Here is a 15,678-nt window from a genome sequence, read left to right as displayed (position 1 = left end):
AGCTGCAGTTAGTTTCAGAATGGGTGGCAAGGAATAAGTTAGTCCTAAATATTTCTAAAACTAAAAGCATTGTATTTGGGACAAATCATTCACTAAACCCTAAATCTCAACTAAATCTTGTAATGAATCATGTGGAAATTGAGCAAGTTGAGGAGACTAAACTGCTTGGAGTAACCCTGGATTGTAAACTGTCATGGTTAAAACATATTGATACAACAGTAGCTAAGATGGGGAGAAGTCTGTCCATAATAAAGCGCTGCTCTGCCTTCTTAACAGCACTATCAACAAGGCAGGTCCTACAGGCTCTAGTTTTATCGCACCTGGACTACTGTTCAGTCTTGTGGTCAGGTGCCGCAAAGAGGGACTTAGGAAAATTGCAATTATCTCAAAACAGGGCAGCACGGCCGGCCCTTGGATGTACACAGAGAGCATTAATAATATGCATGTCAATCTCTCCTGGTTCAAAGTGGAGGAGAGATTGACTTCATCACTACTTGTATTTGTGAGAGGTATTGACATGTTGAATGCACCGAGCTGTCTGTTTAAACTACTAGCACACAGCTCAGACACCCATGCATATCCCACAAGACATGCCACCAGAGGTCTCTTCACAGTCCCCAAGTCCAGAACAGACTATGGGAGGCGCACAGTACTACATAGAGCCATGACTACATGGAACTCTATTCCATATCAGGTAACTCACAGTAAAATTAGATTTTAAAAAATTGATAAAAATCCACTTTATGGAACAGCGGGGACTGTGAAGCAACACAAACATAGGCACAGACACATGCATACAAACACACGATAACATACGCACTATACACACATGGATTTTGTGTTATAGATATGTGGTAGTAGAGTAGAGGCCTGAGGTCACACACTTAATATGTTGTGAAATCTGTTATGAATTTATTGTAACGTTTTTAAAATGTATAACTGCCTTAACTTTGCTGGACTCCAGGAAGAGTAGCTGCTGCCTTGGCAGGAACTAATGGGGATCGATAATAAACCCCAGGAAGAGTAGCTGCTGCCTTGGCTGGAACTAATGGGGATCCATAATAAACCCCAGGAAGAGTAGCTGCTGCCTTGGCAGGAACTAATGGGGATCCATAATAAATACAAATACAAATGTAGAAAAACACTTTTTTATGCATTTTATATTTTAATGTTTAATTATTGTATTTCAATTACTTTACTATTAATTTATTACAATGATTCTTAACACTGTTTTTAACATTGTTTTAAAAATTAATCATAATGCATCATTTTAATCCTGTTTTTAGAAGTTAATTGTCATGTTCTAAATGAAATGTTTCTGCGTGATAATCATTTGAGTCACATTTTTTGTATTTTATTAAGCATTAAAAGGCATCGTTGTTGAATAATAAACCGTGTTTGATTAAGAGGGGAACGGAGAATCTGCCCAAAACATTACACCATATCAAAATAGTCATGCGGTGCGACCAGCAATGTTCATTCGGTACAACCAGTGTTTTTAATGTTAATTTTTTTCTATAAGAGACTGGTTTTCATTTATTTAACAGAAGTTGTAGTTGAGTCATTCAAAATGAGGGTTCGTCCAGTGAAAAGTGAAAAAAATAGATATTTATTATACTGTAACTTATAACTTCTTTAATGTTGAATATTTGAGATATGCATATATTCATATTTTACTCTTATTTGCTTGAAATAATGGTCCGAAAACATTTTTTTATTTTTGATTCATGGTCGCACCAAATCACTTTTTTTTTGGAGGTCAATTTAACAAATCGCATAAAAAAATGAAAATTAACAACCATTTTTTGCGACAAACCCTGAACGTGCATACGTAACACTCAAGGGAACATAAAGTGTTTGAAATTAAATAGTTTTCCCTTTTCAAAATGTTTACCTTTTTAAAACCTTATACGTTATTGACCCTTCAACAAAGTACTGAGTAAAGGGTCTGAATACTTTCCGAATGAACTGTAGATATGTGTCTGTCTGTCTGTCTGTCTGTCTGTCTGTCTGTCTGTCTGTCTGTCTGTCTGCGTCCTACTGTCCTTTCAGTCCTCCTCCTATTCCCCCCCCCCCTGCAGTAAGTCCAGTCTGTACTCTATCAGAGTAAAGTTGGTGATTTTGGCGATGGGCTCAGGGATGACGAACTCTCTGATCCGTGTGTAGCCCATGTTCTCATACAGCCTCTGTGCATCAGTCTGCACTACAGACGTGTAGAGGATGACAGCAGGGAAGCCTCTCTCCCTGCTGAAGTCTGCCACTGTCCTGCTGAGGGCCTTGGCGATGCCCATACCCCGGTGTGTCCGGCGTACAGACAACCTCTTCAGCTCCATGTAGCCTGGTTCCCTCTCCGCGGGCAGGCAGGCCACCGTTGCCACCACCCGGCCGTCGCTCTCAGCCACCCAGAAACACGAGTCCTTGTTCTCCAGGTAGGTCTCCTGGATGTGGTTGAGGTCCTTCTTAAGGGAGGTGTCGATGTAGCTGTTGAAGAGGTAGCCCACCAGCTGCTTGGCCCCGGCCAGGAGGAGAGTGACCGCTACTACAGGCAGCAGGATGGACTTGGAGCTGGCCAGCAGGGCGCAGAACGTGACCATCAGGGTCATCTGGGTCAGGGGCTGTTTGAGGAGGTGCATGAAGGAGGAGGGGACGTGCTCGCTCATCCCCAGGGTGAAGATCTCCTTCACGGACTCCTTGTCATCATCCTGGTACCTTCGGATCGTGACGCCAGCAACCATGGCACTGGTCTGTAGGGTTGGGCAGATATTATTAAATTGAACATTGTGATATTTGACATTGATGATATAGTGATGTGCAAGATGATATATCATGATTTACAAAAATATACTTATTTGAACTTTACAAATCAAAACTGTGCAGTTTTATCAGTTAGACTATCAATCTGTCAAATGAAGTCTAAATGAATTAACTAGGCTAAGCCTTATTTTTTCATCATACGAAGATTACTTAATGAGAATGCGACCATTATATAATAAATTAGCAAAATAATGACAGTCTGGATTTAGTCACAGTCTATAATGATTTAGTCACAGTCTATAATGATTTAGTCACAGTCTATAATGATTTAGTCACAGTCTATAATGATTTAGTCACAGTCTATAATGATTTAGTCACAGTCTATAATGATTTAGTCACAGTCTATAATGATTTAGTCATTAACGGTGCAAAACGATTGTATCGTATATATCAAGATATTTTTAGAGTAGCATATCGTAGAAGAAGTCTCCCCAAATATCAGCCAACCCTACCGTTCTGTCTACTGTCTGCACAATAACAACACAGAAAGAGCAGAAACCTTCCGTTCAACCCACAAACAAACATGGTAGTCAGTCACACTAAACCTGAGTCTCCTCTGGCTCCCATAAACACACACTGGTCTGCCCTTCAATACATACAGAGATGACAGTGAGAGATGACAGTGAGAGATGACAGTGAGAGATGACAGTGAGAGATGGCAGTGAGAGATGACAGTGAGAGATGACAGTGAGAGATGACAGTGAGAGATGACAGTGAGAGATGACAGTGAGAGATGGCAGTGAGAGATGACAGTGAGAGATGACAGTGAGAGATGACAGTGAGAGATGACAGTGAGAGAGAACAGTCTAGTAGTCTAGTCACTACAACCCGTAGAAATATAATCTATAGATGGTATAATAGGTGACCTGGCAACATTAGTTCACATTTCCAGGGTTAAAGGTTAAGCCCTTTCTATAGAGTATATGTCTACGCTACAACCTACCTACCACTCAACACTCCAAGGTACCTTCGACACACACACACACACACAACACACACACACACACAACAGCAACACTCTCCCTCCCAACCCTCATCAACAGACTCCCTCATCAACAGACTCCCTCATCAACAGACTCCGTGTCCTTGGAGGAGGTCTTGCCTCAGATAGGTACTTTCAGCAACACGGGTGTATTTACATACAGTGCATTTGGAAAGTATTCAGACCCCTTGACTTTTTCCACATTTTGTTACATTACAGCCTTATTCTAAAATTGATTAAATAGCGTTTCCCCTCATCAATCTACAAACAATATCCCATAATGACAAAGCAAAAACAGTTTTTTGAAATTTTTGCAAATGTATTAAAAATGAAAAACGGAAATATCACATTTACATAAGTACTCAGACCCTTTACTCAGTACTTTGTTGAAGCACCTTTGGCTGAGATTACAGCCTTGAGTCTTCTTGGGTATGACGCTACAAGCTTGGGACACCTGTATTTGGAGAGTTTCTCCCATTCTTCTCTGTAGATCCTCTCAAGCACTGTCAGGTTGGATGGGGAGCGTCGCTGCACAGCTATTTTCAGGTCTCTCAAGAGACGTTCTATCGGGCTCTGGCTGGGTCACTCAAGGACATTCAGAGACTTGTCCCGAAGCCACTCCTGCATTGTCTTGGCTGTGTGCTTAGGGACGTTGTCCTGTTGGAAGGTGAACCTTCGCCCCAGTCTGAGGTCCTGAGTGCTCTGGAGCAGGTTTTCATCAAGGAACTCTCTGTACTTTGCTCTGTTCATCTTTCCCTCGATCCTGACTAGTCTCCCAGTCCCTGCCACTGAAATACATCCCCACAGCATGATGCTGCCACCACCATGCTTCACCGTAGGGATGGTGCCAGGTTTCGTCCAGATGTGACGCTTGGCATTCAGGCCAAAGAGTTCAATCTTGGTTTCATCAGACCAGAGAATCTTGTTTCTCATTGTCTGAGAGTTCTTTAGGTGCCTTTTGGCAAACTCCAAGCAGGCTGTCATGTGCCTTTTACTGAGGTGTGGCTTCCGTCTGGTCACTCTACCATAAAGGCCTGATTGGTGGAGTGCTGTAGAGATGGTTGTCCTTCTGGAAGGTTCTCCTATCTCCACAGAGGAACTCTAGAGCTCTGTCAGAGCGACCATCAGGTTCTGGGTCACCTCCCTGACCAAGGCCCTTCTCCCCCGATTGCTCAGTTTGGCGCCTGGCCAGCTCTAGGAAGAGTCTTGGTGGTTCTAAACTTCTTCCATTTAAGAATGATGGAGGCCACTGTGTTCTTGGGGACTTTAAATGCTGCAGACATTTTTTGGTATCCTTCCCCAGATCTGTGTCTTGGAGCTCTACAGACAATTCCTTCAACCTCATGGCTTGGTTTTTGCTCTGACATGCACTGTCAACTATGGGACCTTATATAGACAGGTGTGTGCCTTTCCAAATCATGTCCAATCAATTGAATTTACCACAGGTGGACTCCAATCAAGTTGTAGAAACATCTCAAAGATGATCAATGGAAAGCTCAATTTCAAGTCTCATAGCAAAGGGTCTGAATACTTATGTAAATAAGTATTTTTTATATTTTTTTATATACATTTGCTAACATTTCTAAAAACCTGTTTTCGCTTTGTCATTATGGGGTATTGTGTGTAGATTGATGAGGAACTTGTATTTATTTAATCCATTTTAGAATAAGGCTGTAACGTAACAAAATGTGGACTGAATACTTTCCGAATGCACTAGTATTGCTTTCAATTATCCTGGGTTGCACAAAAACAGTCCTTGGGAAGCCACAAGTTAAATACAATTCCATGTCAACTTATTGTGACAGTGGGAAGGACGGTTGGTCATTATGACGGGGGAATTTGAGACAACATATCTTAAGGTTCGTATTATGAAACAGACTTTCCAAACGTGAAACGGAATTGTATTTAACTTGTGGCTTCCCAGGGACTGTTTTTGTGCAACCCAATACAATTGAAAGCAACACTAGTGTACACTGAGTGTATAAAACATTAGGAACACCTTTGTAATATTGAGTTTCACCCCCACAAATCATCAAGGAACCTACCAGGTACAACCCTAAATCCGTAAACATGGGCACCCTCATAGATATCATCCTGACTAACTTACCCTCTAAATACACCTCCGCTGTCTTCAACCAGGATCTCAGCGATCACTGCCTTATTGCCTGCGTCCGTAACGGGTCCGCGGTCAAACGACCACCCCTCATCACTGTCAAACGCTCCCAAAAACACTTCAGCGAGCAGGCCTTTCTAATTTAGTCATTTAGCAGACGCTCTTATCCAGAGCGACTTACAGTTAGTGAGTGCATACATTTTTCATACTGGCCCCCCGTGGGAATCGAACCCACAACTCTGGCATTGCAAGCGCCATGCTCTACCAACTGAGCTACAGGAGGCCCAAAATAGACCTGGCCCGGGTATCCTGGATGGATATTGACCTCATTCCGTCAGTAGAGGATGACTGGTTGTTCTTTAAAAGTGCTTTCCTCTCAATCTTAAATAAGCATGCCCCATTCAAAAAATTCAGAACTAAGAACAGATATAGCCCCTGGTTCACCCCAGACTTGACTGCCCTTGACCAGCACAAAAACATCCTGTGGCGTACTGCATTAGCATCGAACAGCCCCCGCGATATGCAACTTTTCAGGAAAGTCAGGAACCAATATACACAAGCAGTTAGGAAAGCAAAGGCTAGCTTTTTCAAACAGAAATTTGCATCCTGTAGCACTAACTCCAAAAAGTTTTGGGACACTGTAAAGTCCATGGAGAATAAGAGCACCTCCTCCCAGCTGCCCACTGCACTGAGGCTAGGAAACACTGTCACCACCGATAAATCTACGATAATTTCAATAAGCATTTTGCTACGGCTGGCCATGCTTTCCACCTGGTGCCTACCCCTAACCCGGCCACCAGCTCTGCACCCTCCGCTGCAACTTGCCCATGCCCCCCCCGCTTCTCCTTCACACAAATTCAGACAGCTGATGTTCTGAAAGAGCTGCACAATCTGGACCCCTACAAATCAGCTGGGCTAGACAATCTGGACCCTTTCTTTTTAAAATTAGCCGCCGAAATTGTCGCAACCCCTATTACTAGCCGGTTCAACCTCTCTTTCGTATCGTCTGAGATCCCCAGAGATTGGAAAGCTGCCGCGGTCATCCCCCTCTTCAAAAGGGGGTGACACTCTAGATCCAAACTGTTACAGACCTATATCCATCCTGCCCTGCCTTTCGAAAGTATTTGAAAGCCAAGTTAACAAACAGATCACCGACCATTTCGAATCCCACCGTACCTTCTCCGCTATGCAATCTGGTTTCCGAGCTGGTCATGGGTGCACCTCAGCCACGCTCAAGATCCTAAACGATATATAATAACCGCGATCGATAAAAGACAGTACTGTGCAGCCGTCTTCATCGACCTGGCCAAGGCTTTTGACTCTGTCAATCACCGCATTCTTATTGGCAGACTAAATAGCCTTGGTTTCTCAAATGACTGTCTCGCCTGGTTCACCAACTACTTCTCAGATAGAGTTCAATGTGTCAAATCGGAGGGCCTGTTGTCTGGACCTATGGCAGTCTCTATGGGGGTGCCACAGGGTTCAATTCTCGGGCCGACTCTATTCTCTGTGTATATCAATGATGTCGCTCTTGCTGCTGGTGACTCTCAGATCCACCTCTACGCAGACGACACCATTTTGTAAACATCTGGCCCTTCATTGGACACTGTGTTAACAAACCTCCAAACGAGCTTCAATGTCATACAACACTCCTTCCGTAGCCTCCAATTGCTCTTAAACGCTAGTAAAACTAAATGCATGCTCTTCAATCAAACGCTGCTGGCACCCGCCCGCCCGACTAGAATCACTACTCTCGGCGGGTCTGACATAGAATATGTGGACAACTACAAATACCTAGGTGTCTGGTTAGACCGTAAACTCTCCTTCCAGACTCACATTAAGCATCTCCAATCAAAAGTTAGATCTAGAATCGGCTTCCTATTTCGCAACAAAGCCTCCTTCACTCATGCTGCTAAACATGCCCTCGTAAAACTGACTATCCTACCGATCCTTGACTTCGGCGATGTCATTTACAAAATAGCCTCCAACACTCTACTCAGCAAATTGGATGTAGTCTATCACAGTGCCATCCGTTTTGTCACTAAAGCCCCATATACTACCCACCACTGTGACCTGTACGCTCTTGTTGGCTGGCCCTCACTACATATTCGTCGCCAAACCCACTGGCTCCGGGTCATCTATAAATCACTGCTAGGCAAATCCCCGCCTTATCTTAGCTCATTGGTCACCATAGCAACACCCACCCGTAGTATGCGTTCCAGCAGGTATATCTCACTGGTCATCCCCAAAGCCAACACCTCCTTTGGCCGCCATTCCTTCCAGTTCTCTGCTGCAAATGACTGGAACGAACTGCAAAAATCTCTGAAGCTGGAGACTCTTATCTCCCTCACTAACTTTAAGCATCAGTTGTCAGAGCAGCTTACCGATCACTGCACCTGTACACAGCCCATCTGAAATTAGCCCACCCAACTACCTCATCCCCATATTGTTATTTATTTTGCTCATTTGCACCCCAGTATCTCTATTTGCACATCATCTTCTGCACATCTATCACTCCAGTGTTAATACTAAATTGTAATTATTTTGCACTATGGCCTATTTATTGCCTTACCTCCATAACTTACTACATTTGCACACACTGTATATAGATTTTCTATTGTGTTATTGACTTTATGTTTTGTTTATTCCATATGTAACTCTGTGTTGTTGTTTTTAATCGCACTGCTATGCTTTATCTTGGCCAGGTCGCAGTTGTAAATGAGAACTTGTTCTCAACTGGCTTCTTACCTGGTTAAATAAAGGTGAAATACAAATAAATGTAAAAAACATCCAAGCTAAAAGTGCCTGCATATGGAATTTGGCCAATTTTACTGGGATTTTATCAACATCAAAATTACACACAAGCTGAAATTCTAAACCACCACCAGAGTCAAATAAATACTTAGGGAAGACATTCCAAATACTGTTCTGGTTCTTAATATACTTCAGAATCCAATTTATTTTACAATTATTATTTAGAGTATTGAAATCTAAAACCTCAAGACCTCCTTGTTCTTGGGTATTACTGAGAATATATTTCCGTAGAGTGAGGCTTGTTCCTCCAAATAAAATTATAAAGAATCTTATCTAAGTCCTTTACAATTTTAGTGGGTAAGTCAAGTGATAACCCTTTCGCTTTGGACAACTTGGGAACTATTTCACACTGGGACGATTTTTACATGACACCTGGCACCTACATCTTTTGTCTTGCCCATTCACCCTCTGAATGGCACAAATACACAATCAATGTTTCTCAAAATGCATGCTACCGTGCTCCGAGTACGCAAATTGGAGCTTCTCAAATGTACTCTCCTCCTCACAAGAGAACGTGGTCGGAGAATGCACTCGGAGCATGAGTGTGGAGCACGGTAGTTCCATATTGAGAAACACCCAATGTCTCAAATCGGAGGGCCTGTTGTCTGGACCTATGGCAGTCTCTATGGGGGTGCCACAGGGTTCAATTCTCGGGCCGACTCTATTCTCTGTGTATATCAATGATGTCGCTCTTGCTGCTGGTGACTCTCAGATCCACCTCTACGCAGACGACACCATTTTGTAAACATCTGGCCCTTCATTGGACACTGTGTTAACAAACCTCCAAACGAGCTTCAATGTCATACAACACTCCTTCCGTAGCCTCCAATTGCTCTTAAACGCTAGTAAAACTAAATGCATGCTCTTCAATCAAACGCTGCTGGCACCCGCCCGCCCGACTAGAATCACTACTCTCGGCGGGTCTGACATAGAATATGTGGACAACTACAAATACCTAGGTGTCTGGTTAGACCGTAAACTCTCCTTCCAGACTCACATTAAGCATCTCCAATCAAAAGTTAGATCTAGAATCGGCTTCCTATTTCGCAACAAAGCCTCCTTCACTCATGCTGCTAAACATGCCCTCGTAAAACTGACTATCCTACCGATCCTTGACTTCGGCGATGTCATTTACAAAATAGCCTCCAACACTCTACTCAGCAAATTGGATGTAGTCTATCACAGTGCCATCCGTTTTGTCACTAAAGCCCCATATACTACCCACCACTGTGACCTGTACGCTCTTGTTGGCTGGCCCTCACTACATATTCGTCGCCAAACCCACTGGCTCCGGGTCATCTATAAATCACTGCTAGGCAAATCCCCGCCTTATCTTAGCTCATTGGTCACCATAGCAACACCCACCCGTAGTATGCGTTCCAGCAGGTATATCTCACTGGTCATCCCCAAAGCCAACACCTCCTTTGGCCGCCATTCCTTCCAGTTCTCTGCTGCAAATGACTGGAACGAACTGCAAAAATCTCTGAAGCTGGAGACTCTTATCTCCCTCACTAACTTTAAGCATCAGTTGTCAGAGCAGCTTACCGATCACTGCACCTGTACACAGCCCATCTGAAATTAGCCCACCCAACTACCTCATCCCCATATTGTTATTTATTTTGCTCATTTGCACCCCAGTATCTCTATTTGCACATCATCTTCTGCACATCTATCACTCCAGTGTTAATACTAAATTGTAATTATTTTGCACTATGGCCTATTTATTGCCTTACCTCCATAACTTACTACATTTGCACACACTGTATATAGATTTTCTATTGTGTTATTGACTTTATGTTTTGTTTATTCCATATGTAACTCTGTGTTGTTGTTTTTAATCGCACTGCTATGCTTTATCTTGGCCAGGTCGCAGTTGTAAATGAGAACTTGTTCTCAACTGGCTTCTTACCTGGTTAAATAAAGGTGAAATACAAATAAATGTAAAAAACATCCAAGCTAAAAGTGCCTGCATATGGAATTTGGCCAATTTTACTGGGATTTTATCAACATCAAAATTACACACAAGCTGAAATTCTAAACCACCACCAGAGTCAAATAAATACTTAGGGAAGACATTCCAAATACTGTTCTGGTTCTTAATATACTTCAGAATCCAATTTATTTTACAATTATTATTTAGAGTATTGAAATCTAAAACCTCAAGACCTCCTTGTTCTTGGGTATTACTGAGAATATATTTCCGTAGAGTGAGGCTTGTTCCTCCAAATAAAATTATAAAGAATCTTATCTAAGTCCTTTACAATTTTAGTGGGTAAGTCAAGTGATAACCCTTTCGCTTTGGACAACTTGGGAACTATTTCACACTGGGACGATTTTTACATGACACCTGGCACCTACATCTTTTGTCTTGCCCATTCACCCTCTGAATGGCACAAATACACAATCAATGTTTCTCAAAATGCATGCTACCGTGCTCCGAGTACGCAAATTGGAGCTTCTCAAATGTACTCTCCTCCTCACAAGAGAACGTGGTCGGAGAATGCACTCGGAGCATGAGTGTGGAGCACGGTAGTTCCATATTGAGAAACACCCAATGTCTCAAGGCTTAAAAATCCTTCTTTAACCTGTCTCCTCCCCTTCATCTACACTGATTGAAGTGGATTTAACAGGTGACATCAATAAGGGATCATAGCTTTCACCTGGTCAGTCTGAAAGAGCAGGTGTTCCTAATGTTGTAAATACACCCGCGTTGCTAAAAGCACCCGGTTTCCCGTTACCTGACTGCAGTGTCAGTGTCCTATCCGTCATCAAACCTCTGATCATCCCTAGCTATAATAAAAAACGTTATTTGATACCTAGCTATATTAGTTATCAAATCATTTAAATAAACTAAAATAATTTATCCCGATTAGCAAATAGCACGTGACTCTACTAGTAAGCTAAATGTAGGAATTGCTAACTCGCCAAATGATACGTTGGCCATCAAATTATTAATATTTCTGCTGTAATGCAAATGCTGTTTGTAAGAGATAACCCACCTGATTTAGATATGTCTCAGAGAAATAGAATCCAATCTGAACAGGTCGAACAACAGGCGGACTTCCGTCTTCGCAGAGGTGGGAGGGATTTATGGTATGTCTTGTTTCTAATTGGCTGAAAGAAAGACCTTATAGCTCATATATTCTGAAGTTTATTTTAGCACCATTATAAAAATGAGAAAGAAACTCAAGGCCAATGTAGCTATTTAGAAAGGTAAAACAAGGGGTAGCTTAACATGTGAAAAATTATCTTGATAAAAAACAGCTCACACATGATTGTATACTTCAGAGGAAGGCCCTCAAAATTGTCAAAGACTCCAGCCACCCTAGTCATAGACTGTTCTCTCTGCTACCACACGGCAAGCGGTACCGGAGCACCAAGTCTAGGTCCAAAAAGCTTCTTAACAGCTTCTACACCCAAGCCATAAGACTCCTGAACAGCTAATCATGGCTACCCAGACTATTTGCACTGCCCGCCCCATCTTTTTACGCTGCTGCTACTCTGTTAATTATTTATGCATAGTCACTTTAACTCTACCCACATGTACATATTACCTCATCTAGCCGGTGCCCCCGCACATTGACTCTGCACCGGTACCCCCCTGTATATATAGCCTCCCTACTGTTATTTTATTTTACTTTTGCTCTTTTTTTCTCAACACCTTTTTGTTGTTGTTGTTTTATTTTACTTTTTTATTAACAAATAAATGCATTGTTGGTTAAGGGCTGTAAGTAAACATTTCACTGTAATGTCTACACCTGTTGTATTCGGCGCATGTGGCAAATAAAATGCTGAGTCAGTATCTCTCTAACCCTGCTGTACCCTACCGTGCTGAGACAGTATCTCTCTAACCCTGCTGTACCCTACCGTGCTGAGTCAGTATCTCTCTAACCCTGCTGTACCCTACCGTGCTGAGTCAGTATCTCTCTAACCCTGCTGTACCCTACCGTGCTGAGACAGTATCTCTCTAACCCTGCTGTACCCTACCGTGCTGAGACAGTATCTCTCTAACCCTGCTGTACCCTACCGTGCTGAGTCAGTATCTATCTAACTGCTGTACCCTACCGTGCTGAGACAGTATCTCTCTAACCCTGCTGTACCCTACCGTGCTGAGTCAGTATCTATCTAACCTTCATAACTTAACCTACTGTTCTGACTTGGTGGTGCACATGTAGCCTATAGGCTGTTTTAAAGAAATGTAAATATCATCGAATATTGTAAGAGCTTTCATTGTCTGCTTATATGCCCCCTTTATTTATCCTACGGTTCTGACTTGGTGTACAGGGAGAACACTGTAAGGACGGCCCATGTTCTGAATTCTGTTGCTGTAGATTTCAAAAGCGCTGAACAAATAGTTATATTGACTACGTCCGTCCTAGCTCGCTCGTTAATGTCTTAAACAAAATTACGGATTGCCTCTTATCCGCTTGGCGTCCCCTTATGCCATAGTTTGTACATCTCAATTGTCAGTAGAAACCACATTTGTTTAAGCAAGTCAGCCATTTCAGAGGGACTACAGGGGACAGACAGAGGGACACTGCAGTGGACAGACAGAGAGGGACTACAGGGAACAGAAAGAGAGAGACTGCAGGGGACAGAACGAGAGAGACTGCAGGGGACAGACAGAGAGGGACTGCAGGGGACAGACAGAGAGGGACTGCAGGGGACAGACAGAGAGGGACTGCAGGGGACAGACAGAGAGACTGCAGGGGACAGACAGAGAGAGACTGCAGGGGACAGACAGAGAGGGACTGCAGGGAACAGAAAGAGAGAGACTGCAGGGGACGGACAGAGAGAGACTGCAGGGGACAGACAGAGAGAGACTGCAGGGGACAGACAGAGAGAGACTGCAGGGGACAGACAGAGAGACTGCAGGGGACAGACAGAGAGAGACTGCAGGGGACAGACAGAGAGAGACTGCAGGGGACAGACAGAGAGAGACTGCAGGGGACAGACAGAGAGACTTCAGGGGACAGACAGAGAGACTGCAGGGGACAGACAGAGAGAGACTGCAGGGGACAGACAGAGAGAGACTGCAGGGGACAGACAGAGAGAGACTGCAGGGGACAGGAAGAGAGAGACTGCAGGGGACAGACAGAGAGGGACTGCAGGGGACAGACAGAGAGGGACTGCAGGGAACAGAAAGAGAGAGACTGCAGGGGACAGACAGAGAGAGACTGCAGGGGACAGACAGAGAGACTGCAGGGGACAGACAGAGAGAGACTGCAGGGGACAGACAGAGAGAGACTGCAGGGGACAGACAGAGAGAGACTGCAGGGGACAGACAGAGAGACTGCAGGGGACAGACAGAGAGACTGCAGGGGACAGACAGAGAGACTGCAGGGGACAGAAAGAGAGAGACTGCAGGGGACAGACAGAGAGAGACTGCAGGGGACAGACAGAGAGACTGCAGGGGACAGACAGAGAGAGACTGCAGGGGACAGACAGAGAGACTGCAGGGGACAGACAGAGAGAGACTGCAGGGGACAGACAGAGAGACTGCAGGGGACAGACAGAGAGACTGCAGGGGACAGACAGAGAGACTTCAGGGGACAGACAGAGAGACTGCAGGGGACAGAAAGAGAGAGACTGCAGGGGACAGAAAGAGAGAGACTGCAGGGGACAGACAGAGAGACTGCAGGGGACAGACAGAGAGAGACTGCAGGGGACAGACAGAGACTGCAGGGGACAGACAGAGAGAGACTGCAGGGGACAGACAGAGAGAGACTGCAGGGGACAGACAGAGAGAGACTGCAGGGGACAGACAGAGAGAGACTGCAGGGGACAGGAAGAGAGAGACTGCAGGGGACAGACAGAGAGACTGCAGGGGACAGACAGAGAGACTGCAGGGGACAGACAGAGAGAGACTGCAGGGGACAGACAGAGAGAGACTGCAGGGGACAGACAGAGAGAGACTGCAGGGGACAGACAGAGAGAGACTGCAGGGGACAGACAGAGAGACTGCAGGGGACAGACAGAGAGAGACTGCAGGGGACAGACAGAGAGACTGCAGGGGACAGACAGAGAGACTGCAGGGGACAGACAGAGAGACTGCAGGGGACAGACAGAGAGAGACTGCAGGGGACAGACAGAGAGACTGCAGGGGACAGACAGAGAGAGACTGCAGGGGACAGACAGAGAGACTGCAGGGGACAGACAGAGAGAGACTGCAGGGGACAGACAGAGAGAGACTGCAGGGGACAGACAGAGAGAGACTGCAGGGGACAGACAGAGAGACTGCAGGGGACAGACAGAGAGAGACTGCAGGGGACAGACAGAGAGACTGCAGGGGACAGACAGAGAGGGACTGCAGGGAACAGAAAGAGAGAGACTGCAGGGGACAGACAGAGAGACTGCAGGGGACAGACAGAGAGAGACTGCAGGGGACAGACAGAGAGACTGCAGGGGACAGACAGAGAGGGACTGCAGGGAACAGAAAGAGAGAGACTGCAGGGGACAGACAGAGAGGGCCTGCAGGGAACAGAAAGAGAGAGACTGCAGGGGACAGACAGAGAGAGACTGCAGGGGACAGACAGAGAGACTGCAGGGGACAGACAGAGAGAGACTGCAGGGGACAGACAGAGAGACTGCAGGGGACAGACAGAGAGGGACTGCAGGGAACAGAACGAGAGAGACTGCAGGGAACAGAAAGAGAGGGACTGCAGGGGACAGACAGAGAGAGACTGCAGGGGACAGACAGAGAGAGACTGCAGGGGACAGACAGAGAGAGACTGCAGGGGACAGACAGAGAGACTGCAGGGGACAGACAGAGAGACTGCAGGGGACAGACAGAGAGACTGCAGGGGACAGACAGAGAGAGACTGCAGGGGACAGACAGAGAGAGACTGCAGGGGACAGACAGAGAGACTGCAGGGGACAGACAGAGAGAGACTGCAGGGGACAGACAGAGAGGGACTGCAGGGAACAGACAGAGAGAGACTGCAGGGGACAGACA

At 45.0% G+C, this 15,678-nt stretch overlaps 1 protein-coding gene across 1 annotated transcript; it reads right to left on the bottom strand.

The window, feature by feature from the left end:
- Nucleotides 1-1,586: 1,586 nt before the first annotated feature.
- On the bottom strand, nt 1,587-11,799 carry LOC311121668 (putative N-acetyltransferase CML1). Its single transcript, XM_084196126.1, has 2 exons — nt 11,723-11,799; nt 1,587-2,744 (listed from the first exon to the last, which is right to left on the bottom strand). Exon 2 carries the CDS (start codon nt 2,733-2,735, stop codon nt 2,061-2,063), a length of 675 nt encoding a protein of 224 aa, XP_084052252.1. The 5' UTR covers nt 2,736-2,744; nt 11,723-11,799; the 3' UTR covers nt 1,587-2,060.
- Between the last annotated feature and the right edge of the window lie 3,879 nt (nt 11,800-15,678).

Source organism: Coregonus lavaretus (assembly GCF_964263955.1).
Source record: "Coregonus lavaretus genome assembly, contig: HAP1_SCAFFOLD_728, whole genome shotgun sequence".
NCBI lineage: Eukaryota > Metazoa > Chordata > Actinopteri > Salmoniformes > Salmonidae > Coregonus > Coregonus lavaretus.
This window is presented reverse-complemented; position numbering and strand designations above follow the sequence as displayed.